The sequence below is a fragment of the Pungitius pungitius genome, chromosome 2 (genome assembly GCF_949316345.1).
Source record: "Pungitius pungitius chromosome 2, fPunPun2.1, whole genome shotgun sequence".
Classification (NCBI taxonomy): domain Eukaryota; kingdom Metazoa; phylum Chordata; class Actinopteri; order Perciformes; family Gasterosteidae; genus Pungitius; species Pungitius pungitius.
The window spans coordinates 7,485,485-7,506,772 of NC_084901.1; the positions used below are offsets into that span (position 1 = coordinate 7,485,485).

At 44.6% G+C, this 21,288-nt stretch overlaps 1 protein-coding gene across 7 annotated transcripts in view; it reads left to right on the forward strand.

Annotated features, from left to right (window-relative positions):
- The window catches only part of dock4b (dedicator of cytokinesis 4b), an 87,597-nt gene extending 77,591 nt beyond the window's left edge, over positions 1–10,006 (forward strand). For 3 of the 7 annotated variants that reach the window (XM_037462626.2, XM_037462628.2, XM_037462631.2), the window contains 5 exons: positions 313–422; positions 2,157–2,229; positions 4,312–4,428; positions 5,033–5,097; positions 7,659–10,006. In XM_037462626.2, the coding sequence (XP_037318523.2) occupies positions 313–422; positions 2,157–2,229; positions 4,312–4,428; positions 5,033–5,097; positions 7,659–8,114 (821 nt within the window). In that variant the 3' untranslated portion in view covers positions 8,115–10,006. The remainder of the gene's footprint in view (positions 1–312; positions 423–2,156; positions 2,230–4,311; positions 4,429–5,032; positions 5,098–7,658) is intronic. The other 4 variants (XM_037462627.2, XM_037462632.2, XM_037462633.2 and 1 more) reach the window with 3 other exon arrangements.
- Positions 10,007–21,288: the final 11,282 nt, after the last annotated feature.

The window sequence follows — 21,288 nt, forward strand, 5'->3', positions numbered from 1 at the left end:
TGAGGTGGTAAGGAAGTGAGGTGCGTGCGTGCGTGTGTGTGTGTGTGTGTGTGTGTGTGTGAGGGGGGGGTAGAAAGGGCAGATCATTTATCATGTCGTAGAGCTAGTGAGGCCGAAAGAATGGTCGAGAGTCTTGGAGAAAGAAAGAGAGATTGGCCTTTTCTGATTGCCCGTATTCGTGGGTAATAGTCGAAGACCTTGCTGCTGTCTTGTCTCTTATGTGTTGCACGTGCTCTTGTGTGCGTGCGTGAGAGCGAGCGAGAGCGAGAGAGAGAGAGAGGCCGCTCTAACGTCTCACACCGTCCATGCCAGGTTCCCCCCAGATGGCAGAGAAACACAAGCATTCCAGAGAAAATGCCTGTCTGTCTCCACGAGACCGACCGGTCAGCGCCATCTTCCCCAACCCCATGGACCCCGCGCAGGTTAACACACACACACACACACACACACACACACGGATGGGTGACATAACCAGAAGGAATGGCACTTTATATCCATTAAGTCTATGCTGTGTTCCAGTAAAGAATGATTGTATAGTCGAATAAAGTGCAATACAACTGTCCCCCATAGGTTAAAACAGATGGATGTTCGCATGCAAAGAAAAGGTGGATAAAAAATCGTTATCTTTTGCCCTTTCAGTGACCAAATAATAAGGAAAGATGTTTACTTGTATGAGGAAGGTTTACAAAATGTGCTTTTATTGTCACATTTATACTTGCTCATTATTCCCAATATAGTTATGGAATAGTCAGATCTCATTCAGGGAACATTTAGGGTGTCCTTTCCAATCCACAATTCAATCTGCCTTGGAAAATACCTTTTTAATAAACAGTTGTTTGAACATAATGGGTGGAAGTTCAACCATGAATCCCGCGGTGCTTTTTGGTAAAAATCATGTCACCGAGCACCAAGATGATATTCATTAAGATCACATTGTTAAGGAAACTAACAATACATTTAGCAGTGATGTTGCTCTATTTTGTTCCCAACTGCAGCACCGAAGTGTTTTAAATTCCCCACAGCTCCTCTGTTCCATAGCAACGGCAGACAAGGCTCATGTACTTTGTAGTAGTGAGAGCTGTCTTGGTTTTTATATAAAGTAACGCCGTATAATAACAAGAACGGTTTGAAAATGGGAATATTCCACTCTATACTCGCTGGACTTTTTTTCTTTTTTTTTCTGAGGATAGTAATAGAAAAGGGTCACTCTTTTTATGTTTTCTCTCACTTGCGGCTCTTAAAGATGGTTGTGTCTTCTTTAATCAAGCTCCACCCAGGTTTCAGATGTGTGATTTGGAATAGGACATAATCCATATAGGTTTTTACACTTTGATCTTTATTCAGTAACGGGCATGCAGAAATCAAGGGCATCTTTATATCGCACGGTAGCTGAGGATTGCCGATTATTGAAAGCAGCAGACCTGTTAGGCTTAGGATTGTTTGTTTGTTTTTCACTGAAAAACAAACAAACAATAATATTCCAGTTAAGTACGACAAGATCAATAGAACAATATGATATTTCACCGGCATGTAACTAAATCGTTCACACACACACACAGACTATCCTCAGCCACAAAGCTACTGTAACAAAAAATATATTGCATCTGTTTTTTAAGGCCTTCCATCTCTGCAGCAGTGCTCGCACAGTTCACCTTTTTTTTTTTCTCTTCTTCTTTGTGTTAAATCAAAAGAATCGTTTTAAGTCTGCAGATAAGTAGATGGCGGGAGACCAAGCAATTATTTCCAACCCGAGAGCAGTGGAAGACTGGCTATTAGGGGCTAATGGAACAATTATTATGAGAGACATTGATCACCTGTAACATTTACCGTAATTAGAAAAAAGCAACCTGATCTATACATTTTTTTTTTAGGGCAGAGGGGGAGTGCTCATCCCGTCTACCAGTATCACACCCTTGTTATAAATCAAGATCATTACGTATTCAGCTCTGTGACTCTGTTGCTCTCTGTGCCTCCCTCTGTCTGCTCTATTCAATTTGTGTGGGGAGAAGATTTCCCACCTTGATGCTTATTCTACCCGTTCAATATTCAATTACTCCCCTGCACTTTGAAGCTGGAATTTACTTAGGTTATCTCAAATACACTGCTTCCCGCTGTGCGTGTTTGACAGTCATTTGAACTATTTCTTCTGTGTGCAGAGAGCTGCCCCTCATCAGATAGGTGACGCCACTTTGCCAAGGAGTGACCCCAACCTGTCGGCACCAGACAAAGGTAAAAGCGCCGCGTTTAGCGCCGTCCGCTGCATCCTTCCTGTGTCCCGTGCACTCGGAGGCCATCGCGTTCACCACTCCGCAACCCTCGACATGCACACTCACCTTGCAGGGAATCCCCTCTAGAGGAACAACGGTGCCGATGTGAGGGGATCGAGGTCATAAATAAAGTGCAGATTGTATTATTTATTGTTTCCGTGGCTGTTGAGAGTAGGCGATGCGGGTGCAGCTCCGCTAATGCTCACCGACGCTAACGCCACGTACAGGCTGGCGTGGTCGTCCGTCCGTGCGCACACACACACACACACACACACACACACACACACACACACACACACAGTGCGCGACCCAAGCTCGATTTTTCCTTTGACTCCTTTTAGCTTTTCATCCTCCCTAATCCTAAAAGAGTAATTAAAATGGCAGGTGGAATTCATGCAAAGCTGATGGGTGTGTGTGACATTGATATGTATGAATTCATATCTATTAGTCAAGCTCCCGTGGCTGTCATTTTGCTCGGCCTAGCCAAGCAGAGATGCATATTTCTTTTCTGGGAAAAGATATCTCTCTGAATTTAGACTGGAAAAAAAAAAAAACGAAAAAGTTTGATAGCTTTTCTCGAAACTTTGACAAAAACGTAGAGAAGAATTACGCATGCGAAATGCATTTCCTCCCACCAGAGCGTTTCTCAACGATCCTTTGTGTAATAATTAGCAGACCGCGGAAGAAACACCTTGAAATGAAGAGCGAAGTGTGGATGCGAAGGCTTCCTTGTGATTTGCACACCTTTACATGTGATTGAAGCCCGATCTGTGAAATTAGGCAGTGAGAGATAGATGAACTGCCGCAGTGTGCTGACGTGACACCTTCACCCGTGCGACAATGACGAAAGGTGCCAGAATTTACACACAGCCTGTGATTATGTGTGCGTGTTGTTTGCCACATCTGCTGCCTCTGCCCTTAAATCTTAAGACCGGTTACCAAGTTTAGCGTTGTGAAACTACGAGGCTTCTTAGACGCTTGGTCTGAAGGGAAAATGACCTGAACGAACGCTGTGACATTTAATTTTTACAGAAATGCCTTCACTTGATGTAGCTCCTAGATTTAAAGAGGCTACTTTAGTTTGATTGAATGTCAGCCGTAAACCTGTAGAATAAACAAGAGCCATTTGACATTTCTACCAGAACAAGAGGCGTTGGTTCAGTGATGTATTTTATAGTTGATTCCTGTTGATATGAAATCTATATTCGGGAAAAACCTATTAACCTGCTTTCACACCAAGCGTGGAATAGCACAGAATACGGCCGTTATTTTTCCCTTTTCTATTACTTTGCACCATTTGATGCATTTGTTAAAAAACAATTGTTGTAAGTTTCCTCTCCCTACCACACATATCCATTCTGCAGAGGTTTGTTTTGCTGCTTGAGTACAGAATCACATTTATGTAATAAACAACTCTACTGACTGAAAATAACAAGAGACAGGGCTAGAAGAAATTCAAAAAAGCAAAAATTAAACAGCTGAGGTACGACAAAAATCAAAGCACACCTTAGAATTCCGCAAAGACTGTTTTTTTTTGTTAAAGTAAATCAAAGTGGGATATCAAAATTCACACTGAGCTCTGCTCTGCTAGAGCTGTAGCAACTGCTTCACAATCACAGTTCATTTCAGTTTAATCTGAAATGCGCTGACAATGCATGTCCAATGGAGGCCTCGCAGTGTCAGGAGGCAGAAATTATGACGCCACTAGTCTCGCTGGATAGGGCGCACTCTGAAGTCCCAGAGTTAGAGGATTCTGGAAGAGTTAATGCCCCCGATATCTTTTATTTATCGTAAATGTCGAAAGCGAAGAAAAGGAGAAATATAGAATCAGTCCGGTAAAATAACGCTATCCGTTTGAGAGAAGACGCCGTGTTCGTGTCCAATTCCATCAGATTTCAGGGAATTTTCCCCCCCCTGAATGCACGTCAGGTGTTAAAACAGTGTTACTGATGTTTTCAGTCATCGTACCCTCCATCTGACACGCGTTTCTCCATGTTGTCTTGTGTGATCATTTGAGTGACTCAATGTTTCTGTGTACTGTAAGTGCGACACACACCCAGTAGCTGGAGCCTTGACAGTGTCAAAGAGGGCGCCCCATCCTTCTCTGACTCTTTTGGCAAAACGCTTTGCCCACCTGTACCTCCTAGGCCACTGTACTCAGGTAAAGTTGCTGATCAAGACCGATTCTCCGATTTAAAAGAATCATACTAATTTCCTCCACTCTGACTTTTGACACCTGGGTCCTTTCCTCAAATCTTCCTCCGCTGTTCCCGTCTGAGGCTCTCTGCTACCCCGTCTCCTGGCCTTCTGCCTCTAACGCCACTTGCTTCACTAACTGGCTTGGATATGTTCTGGATCAGAAAATGTCTGTATTTTAGTGGTTTACCCATTCACAGATTTGACTCATCCAACCAGTGCTTCCTGATGTATTGCACTGGCCAGCACTTTTAATAAGCACATGGGGTCTGTGTCTTCCTCACTCTCACACACTCACACTCACACACACACACACACACACATAGCCCTCGTTGCATGGAGTGAAAACAGCTGTTTGATGTTGAAACGGCTTGAGGCAGCCTAAAGGACCTGCAGAACATCAGCGCTTCATTGATGCTTCCAGCCAAGCTAAGCCCGGCCCTCTCAGCTGCGTGTGTGTTTGCATGACTCACGCTGTGTCATCACTGAAGAAAACTGCTCCCTAATTTGATTTCCCCCTCTTTTATCTTTCTCTCTCTCTCCTTCTCTCTCTCTCATCTGGTTGTCAGCAGGCTCCTCGGCTAAAAGCATGAGGTCGCAGTCTCCTGTCTCTGCATCCAGGTCGCCACAAAAGGTCGGTGGTGTTTGTGTCACTCACTTTGTCTGTCCGTTTGCTGTGAGTTTCAGTTGTTTTAAATGTTCTGTTGTTCCTCCTTCTTTACCCGAGATGGCCAGACCTTGCTTTGTGACCGCCTCAGGGCCTTTGAGCCTCACCGGCCAGCCCCAGGGTCTTCATCCTGGTCTTTGTCAACCTGAGGCCTGCGAGCTTTGCATTACCGGTCATTAAAGGCTACTAACTGCTCGTGTGCTGCTGATTTTGGAGCTTTTTTACGACATGGCTGTCCCGAAGAGGACCCAAAGCGCTACTGGCTGGAGGGCACTCATTGTGTTCGCTTTATGGCCACCGGGTAGGAACCGAGGGTTTTCCACAATGTTTTATTTCTGGCTCTGAGAGAAGGTCACCTCCTGGCTTGCTTGCCAGAAATATGCATAACCAGATGGATTTATTCAACTTTACTTCATGTTCTTGTCAGTGAATTTCAATTTCAAAGACTGAACCCTATTTGTTAGGGGTGTTTTTTTCTCATCAGCTACTGATGCTATGAGAGCCTGCATGCTCTGCACTCAATGTTCCCTCTCGCATCTCTCAACTGAGATGTGTTGAAACAAGTTGCTAATACGCCTGACCTCGAGTGTTTTCATCTTTTATCTGCAGTTAAACTGATGACTCTCGCTTTGTCTCCAAGCTCTGATTTGTTTGGTAATGAGTCTTTTCGTAGTTAAGGCCAGACAGCAGAAGCAGGGGAGGTCCAGGAAAGGTTAACTAAGCACTGAGTGAGCTTTTAATGAGGGCTAAAAAGTTGTTTTGATACTGCGTTGAACCGAAGCTCGTCTCCCGCTTACTGTTGTCTTTCGTTGTGGGTTCGTCACGTCCTACTGTGCAAAGCTCCCAGCTTCATTGGGAGGCGCGATGTCTCCCCCCCTCGCCCCCTCCCCCCCCTTCCCGTGTGACAACTGGTGCGTGTGAACGCCGTTGCTCGCGCTTGTTCTTCTGGTCTATGTGTTAGGCGCGAAGTGAGCGTCTGGGAAGTATGAGTGACAGCTTGGCAGTCGGCATCCTCTGTCAATCACAGCGGTGCGTGTGGATAGGTGCGCGCATGTCTGCACCAATTATTGTGTGTGTGTGTGTGTGTGTGTGTGTGTACGCCCGCTGATGGAGGAGGACCCGGCGTGAAGTGCCTCGCTGGTCATCGTGGCGTAGAGACGGGTCCTCCGTGAGCCTCCAGCAGGTCCCATTATTTGCCGTATACACACACACACACACACACACACCAGTTAGTGCAGCCACGCGCCTCATTACCAGACGCCAAACTGCAGGACAGGGTGTGGAGCTGGGTGTGGACCTGCCGAAAACACATGGTGCCAGTCTGGCAGGGCTGCACCTACTCATCTGCAGGGTTGGAAATAATATTCAGCAGTAGCCTCTCTCTGGAGAACTGGGTCAGGGGTTTAAACTGCTTGTCAGCACTATATTAAATACACAGATTTCACATCGTGGCCGCTCCCAGATGTGGGAAAGAATTTGTCCAGTCGCGCATGATAAATGGATGCCTCTGTTAGCGCATGCTCTCTGAAGCATGAGCAGTACAACCTTACGGATCAATTGTATACTCCACTAGATCCAATTATTTTTTAGCAGATATAATGGCTGCATGGTGTAATTGCTTAGAAAAACATTGTTGATGAGTGATCGGATTTTTGAGGGAGGGGTGGGGCATATTGTGTTTTTGCCGTCTCGGTGCACAGGGCCGGTTGATGGAGTGTAAAAACCTGGCCCTCTCAATCTGTTCACTCACTCTCCTCTTTTAAAAAGTACTAATCGCTGCTGTAGAGCTGTGTCAGCACACATGTTGGGGACAGCCGAATAGGGGATGCATACAATATGGTGACATGCTTTCTTTTTCCTTCATTTTTGAAGGAAAGCCATATCATCGTGTTGACCAATGTTTTTTTTTTATCCACCATACGGTACAAGAATTCTATACAAGCATATCAACACATACGTGTACATACGTATACACATAAATGGCCAGATTTCACATTACACGCTCCTGTCGTCAAGCCTGCCCCTATAGTCGCTCTTGATTTCCTTGATTTATCATCGTCGACTATTCTGCCGATATGAAATATTTTGACTGTTGACACCTCGGGGTTTCATTCCAAACTATTTATTTTGTCTTTCATAGAACAAACAAACAAATTAATTTATTTATTCAAAAATTAATTCCAGAGTAAAAAAAATAAGATAATCGTTATTTGCATCCCTAGTTTGCCATTTCCATAATACAGAGAGAAGCAACAAATCATTACTATAACAAATCTGGAAATAGGTCACGTTTGACATAATTACAAAAACAATATTTTCTGGGGTCTGTTAGAATGCTACTCAAACAGTTAATTGATAATCAAATGTGTGTTGTTTGGCTAATCCATTAATCGACCAACAGCTTTAGCTCCTCAAAAGGGCAACAAGTCAAAACATTTGTTAACCACATCTCTGTAGAATGAAGAAATTCAGTTTTTAACTGAAGATTTCACACACTTTTCTTCTCACTCCTCCTCTGCCCCCCATAGACCATGGTGCCACCTTTCACCCCGTCGCCCACCGAGTGCCAGTCCACCAGCCTGGTCTCCAACTCCCCCGTCCTCTCCGGCAGCTACAGCAGCGGCATTTCGTCCCTCAGCCGCTGCAGCGTGTCGGAGGCTTCGGGCACCGAGCTGCCGGCAGGTGACCACTCGTCCTTCCCGCTGCCCCAGCCCGCCACCTTGCCAAACTCTGTCTCGAGCAGCTCGGACGAGCCAATACGCAGGGAGAATAAGACCCCTCCCCCCTACAGCGTGTACGAGAGGAACAACCCCCGCAGGCCCGTGCCGCTGCCCCACAGTCTCTCCATCCCGCCGCAGGCGGACCCCCCGGCGCTGCCGCCCAAGCCTCACCAGCTCCGCACCGGCAGCATGAAGCTGGACGGAACCTCTGACCCTCGTGTCCCCAGACCAAGACCCCTGCCCAGGAAGGTGTCCCAGCTATAGGTGCTGGTTCCTGTCCAGGTCTGGAGAAGAAACACACTGGCGTATTTTGCACTTTTCTACTAGGCACTCAACTCAACTTTTTTTTTTGTGATCTTCAGTTTGGCATTCCTGACTTACACTCCAATAAAAGACGCTGGTCTATAGATATACAGGCGGTCAAAAAAAGAAAAAAACAGTGTATTAAACACATATTGAACGGTTCTTTTGGCATTCACTAGAGGGCATTGCATTGACCATTGGTCAATTGGTCATTCTGCACTTTTAGCTCTAGTATGTATAAATAGTCACCACGGTCAGTCGCAACATATGTTTACCAGAACTCTCTAGGCAAAACACAGTTTTGATAGATGTAAGGATTTCAAATATTTGTATATTGGTATATATGAACATTGTTCTTGCCTTAAGTATTGGAAACAGAGTCTTTTATCCGTGAGTGTTGCAAGTGTTTTTTTTTAAACGACTCTGTACATTTGTGTACTATACGGCTTGAAAAGGTGCTAGAGGCCTCGAGTATGCATTTTAGTGAAGTGTCGTAGAAACAGGTGTGTTCCCATAGTCATATCCACACAATAATGGTACGCAAAAAATGAACATGCTAACAAAAATGTACTATCCTTAAATCAAGAAGACATTTTTTTTGTTTTTATTTGCCAGACGCAAATTTTTTTGCCGTGATTCAAATAGTTTTGGAACAATACTGTCTTTCCTACAGTAATGGGAGTATTTTGACTCCACATTATTTAATTTCATATGTAAATCCAAAAACGAGAGAGTTGTTTAGTGGGAAGTTGCCACCAAACCACATTACTGCCGTTCTCTCAAGAACTTAAACATCAGCCTTTCACACTTTTCACACGCACACATGAATAGCCCACATTAACAATAAAATCATGAGCCTGGACCAAACACAGGGGCAGAAGATGGTGCAATTGCATGGTTAGAACTTTTGCCTTTAATCATTGACCTTTAGAGGAACACACCCTATCCCTCCTGCATGACGTATGTAACAACAGATCTTTAGGGGTGTACCAAGTATTTTGCCAAAGGAAAATGTACAATGTGCTGTAAAGAAACTTTTGTTGAACTGTCGGAGAAAATGTTTTGATTTCACAAGTGATTTCAGCCCCAAAAATGGTATTGATGAGTTGTAACTTGAGGACAGCACAAACAAGACATAGTCATCTGTATTGGACCATTAGCATTTTTATGAACTCTCTATTTGAAAAAGAAGTTTTGATCCTCGCAGCAACCTTAAAACACACAAGGACTGACCCTCTGTTGAAGAAATATTTACAAACTAATCATTGTCAAATATTTGTACAGTTGAGATTTACTTTGTGTTGATTAAAAAGTTGGACGTGAGTTGACTGCACTATAAATAGTTGCATCGTTCAACCACATGCATTGGTGCAGTGAAGTAAGTTTTCCGTGGCGGACACATCTAACATTGTTTTGTAAAATAAAGGACATTTTGACTTAAATATTCATCTTTCATAAATTCCGTACACCATTTGAATTTTTTTTGCCTTTCTGTTTGCAGGATGGGGGTTTATATGCTTCACTTTTGATTGTTAAATTACTTTTGGATTTATTGTGAATGTTTTAGATTAAAAATATTCACATTAATCAGTACTTGTGAAACTGTAAATTATATGATGAGATTAATGTAAGTATGCCAAATATAAAATTTGTGTATTACAATGAATGTAAATATTGTGTTTTTAACAAAATGTAGCTATAGCAATTTACAGCTTGAATGTAATGTTGAAGCAGCAAATTATTATTATTAATGTTCAAACTTTTATGGTTTTGTGAGTGCAGAAAAACTAAGGTCATGCATAATGACACCTAACACATTTACAAATTCAATAAACTGCCCTATGTAATACTAACGGACCGATGTCTTTGTTTTGAGACCTTGCAGGCGTAGAACTTGTGTTCTTTTTATGGGGAATTGAGGTTTCCCGTTCACAAACGCTCTCCCAGCACTGCAGACATCATAAGAGATGAATCATGAACTGAAATGGACGCCGTGGCTCACGTCCTTTCTCTGGAAGGAAGCAGAAGTGATTTAGGGAAAGCGACTCGCAATTGTTAGGCGGGAACTATTTGCAATGCAAATCTATCACCATTTGAAAGCACCGTTAGTTGATGGAAAAAGGGGGGGTTTATACATAAAATGTTAAATTTCTGCATTCCAACTTGCTACAGTTGAATAATCATGGTTCTCTGCTCCGGTGGAATGGATTGACTATATGTTTGGATTTCCGAGAGACAAAAAACTAAAAGAGTTTGACTGCGTATTTTACATCCACGAGATTGACTCGTCAATGGGGAGTCATTTGGAGCAGAGCCCCACCTGCTGGCAGCACAAAAAGGTTTTTAAATGCATGAATACTTGGTAATTAATATAATTATGGAGAAATGCTGCCGATTAAGGTAAAAGGCTCTAAATTGTGTTGCACTTTCGCTTGTCTGAGGAACGTTTTGCGGTCGGAAAAACCACCATTCGGCAGGTAAAGTAATGCCACGTACGGCGCGTGCCTACTGCCGCGTGCAATTGAATTGCCTTGTTGCCAGGCAATTATGTAATTAGCAGCAGCTAGTAGTCAGATGCCCTGTAGTCGTCATTTTCTTATCCGTGAAAGTCTACCTTCTGAAGTCCAACTCGAGATGAAACACCGCGGCGGCGACTGGCTTCGGGATATCGCAATTAAATGAAAAAAAAAGTGGGGGCAAAAAATAAATCCCATTCATCACGGAGTGGTTCAACCCGGAAAATGGCTAAAAGTGCCTTTTCTGAAGGCAATTCGGAGTGTGTTATTTGGAGGAGAACAGGTATGTACCCGCTGGGAATATCACCCGTGTTCAATTGTTTGGGGAAATAACACATTATGTCAGATATTTCTGTCCACATTTCCAGGCTGTTTTTTTCCTCCAAAACAAAGTTTTTTTTCTTTCTTTACCATAAAATATAAATGGATATTAAACATCTATCGTTTCTCGCGGCCGCTCTCGTTACTTTAGTCTTGTTTGAAGAATGGCATCGACGTCCACAGCTTAAACTACGTCGAGGTTTAAAATAAGCTAACTAACAGGTCGTTTTCGCTGGAGACATTTTGGCTCCTCGCAGATTGAGCACAGGTGTGTCTAATTACCTGGAAGTGACTGAAAGCTTGATTTCATTTATTTAGCTGCGCCGAATTCAGATCTCTGGCATCGTGCGCGCCAATCTGGAACACTTCAATAGGCAAATGGCCCCTTTTGTGTTTCTAGCAGCACCTGCTTTGTCTACCATGGGGGGGGGGCTATTTTTTTTAAATATTATGTTGGCCTTTACATACAAAGTAAGTTAATGATCAATTTTCCTTCAAAAAGCACTTAACACCACCGCCTGGTTGTTGTGTTGTGGAAAGGGCCCCTTTCACAGCGTGTATAATGTGTGTGTGTATAATGGCAGGCAACACTGGTGTTATTGAAAAAGGTACGTAAGCCAGCATACAAAATACCCGGGTCCCAGCCCACCCAAATGGAAGCGTTTACCCTGAAATTAAACGTCAAAATGGCTCCTGTGAAAAGGCCCTTTAGTCTACTTTCGGCTCAAAAAGACCACAACAGATGCGGCAAACAATGTAAACAAAAAGGCATAACGAGTGCATGGAGGTTCAGACCCACGGCAGAATGATCTTTTGTGTGGCGTATTCGGCTCAATTGTTAATCGACTCCTCTGCATAGATTTCGCATCTAGCTTCACATTCATGGATTGTGCCTTTTCAAACATGTAACGTTAGTCATCTCCCTCTGGAGCTCGTGTGGTACAGAGGGCTGTGAATGAGTTACTGGTGTGTGATAAAAGGAGACACATTCACACAGGGGGAAGGCCATGTGCTACTTGACCAAGGGACCTTGAACAATTGCAAATTGTGTCTGAGTGTGTGAATTGTGTTTGTTCCCTGGCGTGCTTATGCGCAGGTGTGGTGATTGGGAGAAGTGGGCACATCACCTGTCGGCGGCCTTCATGATTGTTGGGTGCTTGGCTGTACTTTGACAACAATTATCCCAAAATGAATTTCGCGGAGTCTACTTTGCATCAGAGGACACAGGCAGCAGTGTGAGCGTGGGACAGGCCTCCGTCCAGCGAGTGTGAGCTGGGACAGGCCTCCGTCCAGAGAGTGTGAGCGTGGGACAGGCCTCCGTCCAGCGAGTGTGAGCTGGGACAGGCCTCCGTCCAGAGAGTGTGAACGCGGGACAAGCCTCCGTCCAGCGAGTGTGAACGCGGGACAGGCCTCCGTCCAGAGAGTGTGAGCTGGGACAGGGCTCCGTCCGGAGAGTGTGAACGCGGGACAGGCCTCCGTCCAGAGAGTGTGAGCTGGGACAGGCCTCCGTCCAGAGAGTGTGAGGCGGGGGACAGGCCTCCGTCCAGCGAGTGTGAGGCGGGGGACAGGCCTCCGTCCAGAGAGTGTGAGCTGGGGACAGGCCTCCGTCCAGAGTGTGTGAGCTGGGGGACAGGCCTCCGTCCAGAGAGTGTGAGCGTGGGACAGGCCTCCGTCCAGCGAGTGAGAGCTGGGGACAGGCCTCCGTCCAGAGTGTGAGAGCTGGGGACAGGCCTCCGTCCAGAGTGTGAGAGCTTGGGACAGGCCTCCGTCCAGAGTGTGAGAGCTGGGGATAGGTCTCCGTCCAGAGAGTGTGAGGCGGGGGACAGGCCTCTGTCCAGAGAGTGTGAGGCGGGGGACAGGCCTCCGTCCAGAGAGTGTGAGGCGGGGGACAGGCCTCCGTCCAGAGAGTGTGAGCGAGGGACAGGTCTCCGTCCAGAGAGTGTGAGAGCTGGGGACAGGCCTCCGTCCAGAGTGTGAGAGCTGGGGACAGGCCTCCGTCCAGAGTGTGAGAGCTGGGGACAGGCCTCCGTCCAGAGAGTGTGAGCGAGGGACAGGTCTCCGTCCAGAGAGTGTGAGCTGGGACAGGCCTCCGTCCAGCGGGTGTGAGCTGGGGACAGGCCTCCGTCCAGAGTGTGAGAGCTGGGGACAGGCCTCCGTCCAGAGTGTGAGAGCTGGGGACAGGCCTCCGTCCAGAGAGTGTGAGAACTGGGGACAGGCCTCCGTCCAGAGTGTGAGAGCTGGGGACAGGTCTCCGTCCAGAGAGTGTGAGGCGGGGGACAGGCCTCTGTCCAGAGAGTGTGAGGCGGGGGACAGGCCTCCGTCCAGAGAGTGTGAGGCGGGGGACAGGCCTCCGTCCAGAGAGTGTGAGCGAGGGACAGGTCTCCGTCCAGAGGGTGTGAGAGCGAGGGACAGGTCTCCGTCCAGAGAGTGTGAGCTGGGACAGGCCTCCGTCCAGCGGGTGTGAGCTGGGGACAGGCCTCCGTCCAGAGTGTGAGAGCTGGGGACAGGCCTCCGTCCAGAGTGTGAGAGCTGGGGACAGGCCTCCGTCCAGAGAGTGTGAGAACTGGGGACAGGCCTCCGTCCAGAGTGTGAGAGCTGGGGACAGGCCTCCGTCCAGTGAGCCGGGGAGTTGTCCGTTACGGACTCCTACAGGCTTTTCAAGGAGCAGCGTTTTGCCAGCCTGAAGACACACCACCACATTTACATGTTTTGGATTCTGTAGATATTAGTGTGGGTTTTTTGTGGGTTTTTTTACGAGACGTTCAGGACATTTCTGCGACATTCATTTTATTCCGGCACCAGATTCTCGCTGCACAGTTTAGCCCCATTATAAAGGCACTAAACATCTTCCGTTTATAGCATTCATGGGTGATGATGCATAATCATCGGGGGAAAGGCAGTGCTAGGTATTAATTTAAAGATGCCAAGGGCAAACTCTGGGAGAACACACAGCCGCAGAGAAACCCAAGGTGTTTGTCTCGCTCGACAAATCTCCCCAGGGAGAGGAGAAGCTGGAGCAGCTCTGCAGGGAGCACGGAGCACCTCCATCTCGGAGGCACACTGAGAAGTTTCAGAGAGAAAGTTGCAAGAATAGATGGCGTGTTTTATCTTCCTGCTCCACTCGTATATCTTCTCTGTGGTGTTCAGCGGCTTACGGGGGATTGTCAACTGACTGCTTCAAATACTCCAGGTTATTTTTAATGAGTGATGTTTATTTATTTTTTTCCTGTGCCGTCCTCTGAGCGAGGCTTTTCCCTCCGCACAATGAGGCGTCGACTGCTAGTTTAAAATGCTTTGAATGCCAAAGAGGGGTATAAGACACAAGATCAGGGGGATGCTTGCGTGTGTGTGAGACAATGCATGTTATTGAAAGAGGCATTTTGTATTTCTCACTGCAGATTTGTTTAGCATCTAAAACCATCAACCAGAGCCACATCGTTTTCAGCCACTAAACCACTCAAAACTTTCAACAGATGAGGGTCATTTTTGTAAGCATCATACTGAGAGTTGCTCTCAAAAACAAACTCATCACAAATGAGAGAAATTAGAATACGTTTCTTTCCAATAAAATACAATTTGAAGACCTACTCTGATGTTATGTGCTTTTGAACCCATTATTGGTTGTGACATACAATACCAGTCATACAATTGGACACACTTTCTCATTGAATGAGATGCGTCAAAACTTGATGGGTTTTATCAAAAGGCCAATTATCAAAGATTCATACCTTTACCTGTTAGGGCTATACTGACCAAAAATAATAAACATTGATTTCTATGCTATCGCCATGCTGCATGCCTTCTATGTCTGTAAAAGTAGGCCAAGCACACGGGTGTTTATTTGTCTTTCCTTTTTCTTTTTTTGGACAACAAAAAATACCATTAATGATGTGATTGTATAAATGTTGTTATTTTTTTCTTCTTATTCTAGTCTCATACCTTCAGCAATCATGCAATAACAAATGATGATAATAGTATAAAACCGTACACCCTGATGATATCTTATTACTGCAACCCCTCTTGAGACTCAGCAGTTGAACTACACTCCTGCAGTTCTCTGACCATCATATGCCCCCATCCTTTCCAGTGAGTCATCCTCTGAAAGGTCAACTAAAGGCGACCCTGTTTATTGAGCTTCTGGATCCCGTCTTCCACTGCAGCCCCTGTGGTTCAGTAGTCGGCTCAGAACACCCGGAGGCCAGCCGCATCAAGACTCGCATCGGGCCGGCGATGCTGGGAGGTACTCTTTTGCCCTTCTCTAACACCTCGCTGTCGTTCTCTGTGGGGTTGTGCATTAGATCAAATGTTAGGCTCTCAGCTTCCCCGCTCCCTTGGGTGATTGCCTTAGTTCTGTCTGGCCAGTTCAGCGGTGAAGAGGCCTTTTCTTGTTTCGCCAACGTACATTAATAAACATACGGTCAGGTGAGGTTTTTTTGAATGGTTGTCCCCGTAAGGGTTTGCTATTGAGTGTGTAATACATGAAATAAAAACAGGATAGCACAGTGGGGCCAATTAGGGGGGGGGGCAGAATCTGTGTCCCTATAATGTTCTCTACCCGGGACTTTAGTAGCTCAAGTTAAGAGAACAATTCAATAAAATAAAAGGGGATTTGCAACGAATTGACGTGAAAATGATTAAACATGGATCTACAAGAAAACAAGATTTATATCAAAATCTAACTTGTAAAATGTTTGTTATAAATGGGCAATTGCTAATCCAGTTAATGCTTGTTCTTATTTAAAACCAAAGAGAAACAAACCATTGGCAGGAAAACCTGCCAATGGTAAAATCTGAGCGAGACAAAATGGAGGAGGAGCTGTGGCAGAAAGAGAACTGAAAAACCGAGATGAGCAGAAAAAGCACAAGCAACACAATAAATAGAATATATATTTTTGAAAAATTCCACTTCATAGGGGTCAAATTCAAATTTAACACAAAGGGCAGTTTGCATTCAGATGGAGCCGTTGGAATTGCTGTTGGGGGCGAAGCATCCTACTGGTTCTATAAAGACAACGAATCACATAAGATCACTGGCATCCAACACAGATGTTTGGCATACAGACTTTTAAATCTGAGCTTGGCATCCGACCTTACAGCAGCTGGAAAGCTCACAGCAGCTACTTGTACCCCCCACTCTTCTCCCTCCTACAATTTCCAAAGTGGAAATAACTTTTCTGCAGAGTTCAACAAAAGCAGCTCACTATTTACCAAAAGAACAGCACAAATATGTTTTGTTGTTTTCCCTTTCTGCAAACTTTCACTGGCCTCAAATTGTAAATCATTTGTCAAAAGCAAATACTTCCAGAATTTGCCATCCCAGTATGTGATGACAAAGGGGGTGGGGGTCTGGCAGCGAGGGGTAAGCCTCTGGAAGGATAACACTACACTCAGAACTCATGGTTTGTTTCCTGCAAGAGAATGACTTTACTGAGGGTGGGGTGGGGGGGGGGGGGTTCCCACAATGAATTCCTATTGATTTTTCTGGTCATGTCATCAAATTGCATGTGTCTTGAATCGCGACTACAGTTCTTTCATCTACTCCCTGAGGTTCCTCTTCTCTGAACTTTTTCTATCCTATTTGGATGAGGCAAAACTACACAAAAGACAGGCACAATGAAAGCTGGGACGAAAACTGCACAATAGAAGTAAACACAATGAGCAAACCTACCATGTGTGTCGCTTTGATCAAGTGAATGTCAGTTCTCCAGTATTTTATTGTTTTCATCGCTAAAAACAAGATCATATAAAAAGGAAAGAAGAATTAACAGAAAATATAAGTATTAATGGCCGATAAATACAACAACTCAACTTAGGGAAGCCGATACAGCCGTGTTTTTGTTGGTAGTGTATGCGAAAAAACCCCCACAAGTTTAGTAATATGAAACCGGCACGAACGGAACAGTGCTTTAACCTCTATTAGCAGCAACATGGACTTGTGTCAATGTAGCCAAAGAAATCCGTCCACCTCTGCTGTTTGTTTATTTTTTGCGTCCCATGGGATTTTAGGACTAAGATGCATTTTACAAGAGGTTTGGCCTATTTTATGCATATTTGTCATCCCGAATGGTTAAAAACACAAACAAAAAACTAAGACCAACATCCCAAACCACAAATTTAACACCAAATACACAAGTTTAACCCTCCCCAGCACTTTCTTTATTCTACGTGAAGCTACACATAGCTTTGTCAGAATTCACACATGTACTATTTTCTAGCTTTTAATCTGGGTAATCTCCAGAAAAGCAGCAGTTTTTGCACTTGCACCAGGGATCCTGGCACGGATGCTTGTGTGCCAGGATCACACGCGGTTAAGTGTGACTGATTTACATCAACAACAAGATTCTACACACAATGGGTCCCGTGTTTCATACTTTACAGAACAGCACACTGACTCGTTATACATCTACATCTTTAACCGTATTTCCAGTTTTTGTTCCAAATGCATTCTTTACAGCATACTATAGTATTCACACCAGGCATTGGTTCCCTAACACCCGCTCAGTGTGACACTTTAGCCATCTGTTGATGTGCTGCAGTCTTAATTATGCTCTCATCGCACAAGTTTATCTGAGAGGCGCCTGGGCCAACCGTGACTCACCTAGCAGAAGATTTAGCGATCAATACGCTACCCTCCCGGGTTGGAGTTGTGCCTTACATTGGTCGAAGTGTCGCTGTATGTTTGGTACTTGAAAGCTAAATACTTACCTTATAATGTACATTATTTCCTTGTATTGCATCTGACTCGGTAGAGTAGTTTTACAGACACTGAGCCAGCATTCACAGCTCCACTTTGCTGTGTCTCATCAATGTCCATGAACTAGTGGGTATATATTAGTGAAATGTTCTAACTGTTGTGCTATCGGAGCTTGTGTTATAATTGGCCAGCTTGATAAAGTGAGGGATTTTGTCAGCTGGCTCTTCTGTATGATGTTACACAGCTATGGTGGCAGGTGAAGCCGACTTAGTGCACTTTAAAATAGTTAGTTATGGATGTAGGAGACACTCATCTTGAATCTTAACACAGATTTGCATATATTTATCTCAAAACTGTAATATTTTAGCTGAACAATAAGAACTATCAGCCTTCAGAGAAAACAAAATGCGTCTCCCTCAAAATAAAGCCGGTAATTATAGATGTCATTTTCTCACCATTATTCATGTGTAGCTGTCATTTTAGCGACTGCCCGTTTTTTTTGTTTTTGCATAGCATCCTTAAAATACAGCAAAGGCTTTTAGAGAAAGAAAACATCTCAGCATAGTTATACAGCAGCGTACTGCCAGCAGGTTCTGTGACTATGTGAGCGTGAACATGCAAGGCTGTTATCAGCAAGCGGCATCGAATACTGTCATGGTCGCCTTTCATCTGCCATTTTTTCATTGCATCAAATGCTGTTCAGTTACCTGCAGGTAAATTCACTCGATCCTCCTAACATTTCTTGAATTTGCAGCAACGCTCTGCACCGTTTCACAGAACCGTTGACATTCAGCCGACTTCATTGCATATCATCTTCTTGGTTCAAAAGTTCATGTGAAGAGGGGCCTGCGTTCCAAGCATTCGCTCTCTGCCCAGTCTGCTCTCTCTCCCTCGGCAGGCTATCAGGGCTCCATCGAAGGCTTGGCTCTAATCTGCCGGCTCGGGGGGGTGTTTCCTGCGTCGCGGCTGTGGCCCAATCCATCTGTCTTCATCAGTGAGCTGGGGTGGCTGTGGGCTGGGGCCAGCAGGACCCCACTAAGCACCAGCTGCTAGCTGCCTTTTACACTGATTCCCACCAAGTGGGACATATTTACAGTAAAGCAAGCGGCATAGTAGGATTGGAGGACCTTTAAGCCCTGAGCTTCTGGATTTTTCCTTTTTCTCTTGCGGATTTGATCTTTTTTTTTTTTTTAAGTTGAACCCCCTTTTAGACTATCATTACCCACCAAACCATTTTTGTTGTGCATTTATGTCAATGTCCGTCATTCGGCCTGCCTGTTTGACATCTCCCATATTTCAGCGTATAGAGGTTTACACAATTCCATAAAGGCTTTCACTTGGTTGTTGTTGTCCTTCACACTAGACAAGCTTGTGACAGTTTACAATGGATGGATTGTATAGTTGTGGGCTTAACGATGCCATTTATTTACTGACACTGCCAAGGTTTTCAACGTCGCTCTCTGTTCTGCTCGGTTCCACTCGCACACCAAGCCAAACAAAAAAGTAAGAACAATCTATCGATGTAAAATGTGTTTTTTCAGTCGTCATTTCCATCATTATTGCGGTTGAGAGGCTCCTACACTCTTTTCTCCTCCTCTGTATGTTGTTGTCTTTGTTTGATATTGTCCATTCACTCATCCATCCATCCATCCATCGGTTTGTGTTGTATTACACTTTCCCAGTAAATATGAAAGTCCACCTGGTCCTGCTTATTACACTGGGGCATAAAGGAAATGTCTTGTCGACACAGCTTCAGAATGAGAAATCTATCAATGCTTGCGTGCATTAAAAAGAGGATGCAAAAGTAACCTACTGCTTTATCCTGTGCTCAGTCGCTAAAGGACGCCAATGACCCTGTGGAGTGGGTCACAGTGACTGGATTGATTTGGAGGGGCTGCTACTTAGCATGGTAAGACACTAAGCTAATTCCGTCCTCATAAACACCAGCCTGGCCTTTAGCTCCTATTGAGCTGTGAACGATGAGAGTGTGATGCAGAGGCCCTGAGGCCGGAGCTCCTTCCTATGGAAATCAATTTTGGTCTAAATGGCAATGAGATTAGCACACAGTACTGATCTGATCCTTTGATTTTCTTTTCTTCCACAACAAGCAAATTCAGAATGACATAATGTACCCAAGTTTGACTTGAATAAAATGGAAAATTTAGCCAAACCCAAATTACATTCAGGCTATAATAAAGATATAACATGTGAATTCATTCAATCCATTCATGCATGTGCATGAAGACAACAATATTCACCTTGTTCTTATAGAAAAAAAGCCTTCCCTGAGACATACATCACAGCAATAGGGCACACGGGATGTTTTACTATGTGCACTTATCCGATAAAAATGGAGATTGCATGTCCCACGTGCTTGCAGCGAGAGCCATCAACTTCATACCTCACCCGGAGCGTATGTGTTTGATGCTCCCTGAAATAACTAAATACGCTGTATGTCATGGTGTTCTGTCGTGTTGCTAGCCTGGTCTTGATGGTTTTAACAACAAGAGAAGAGGGTTATGCACTCTAGCTTTGTCAGTCACGCTAGTACGCTACAACAATCCACGACGCGTGACAACAGCAGAGATCCAATTCATACTTATGGTACAGTGACATCTCTTGGCAGGCCAATAAAAGAAAATGTCCTTTCCACCATCATGGCGTGTTGCTGATCTTGTCGTGAAGCATCAGGAGTGCTGGGTTGACTGGGGGCCGACAATTGTATGTGGGACAGTTATATAATTGCATAGAGACTTGTGTGTGTGCTTTTTTGACAAAAAGGAAAAATGTGTGTACATCTCCTCCTTTGTTCTTGTGTATGAGGTTCCAGGTTTGGAAGGGATATAGCGTGGTGGAGGTGCTATTTCACGCCCATATGCCATCTTGTATAGCTAACTCTATTCATGGTTCATGCACATTCACAAGAATCTAGTGCAAGTTATTAGTAAATAATCACACAGCTTAGTGACTATGGTTTATTCCGACTTTGCACATGTCAAACCTGGCTTGGGTGTGTTTTCAAAGAGAAGTCACAGAGGGTATTGGGAGACTCTGCAACCATCTGAGAAGGTTGCGCAATACGTACAGCAGAAGAGAGGTGGGAATAGTGGGCTCTCTCCCTGGATTCTACCTCAGGTCTCATTCTAACACATGAGGTATAAGATGGCTTCTCTTACACCCACCTCTGTTTCTCCGGGGTTGTTTTACAGTGACTGAGCAACAAGGCTAATTGTTTTGGATTTGGCCAGATTGAATTTGCATGGGCCTACATTTCTTATCCTTTTTGGTGTAGCTGTCTGTCTTTCGTTCTTCAAGGGCAATTGAATGCTTTTAGAGTTAAATCAGTTATTATTCCTTCTCTTGTCATCCCTTGAATGAAGGTTGCTCTAATGTACTTTACGTTGAAACACAGCCGAACTACTCGGTTTTTCATTATTTTATCGTAATCCTTTTTTTTCTCCAAGGGATTATCACTGAACCTTAAGCTTGTGTTCCATCCTAACTGTGTCAAATTCTTAAGATATGCAGTAAACAACGCTGGCATCACAATGCAAAGTAGAATTGAGGCTGTGCCATATGTGCGGTGCCAGGGACAACATTCATG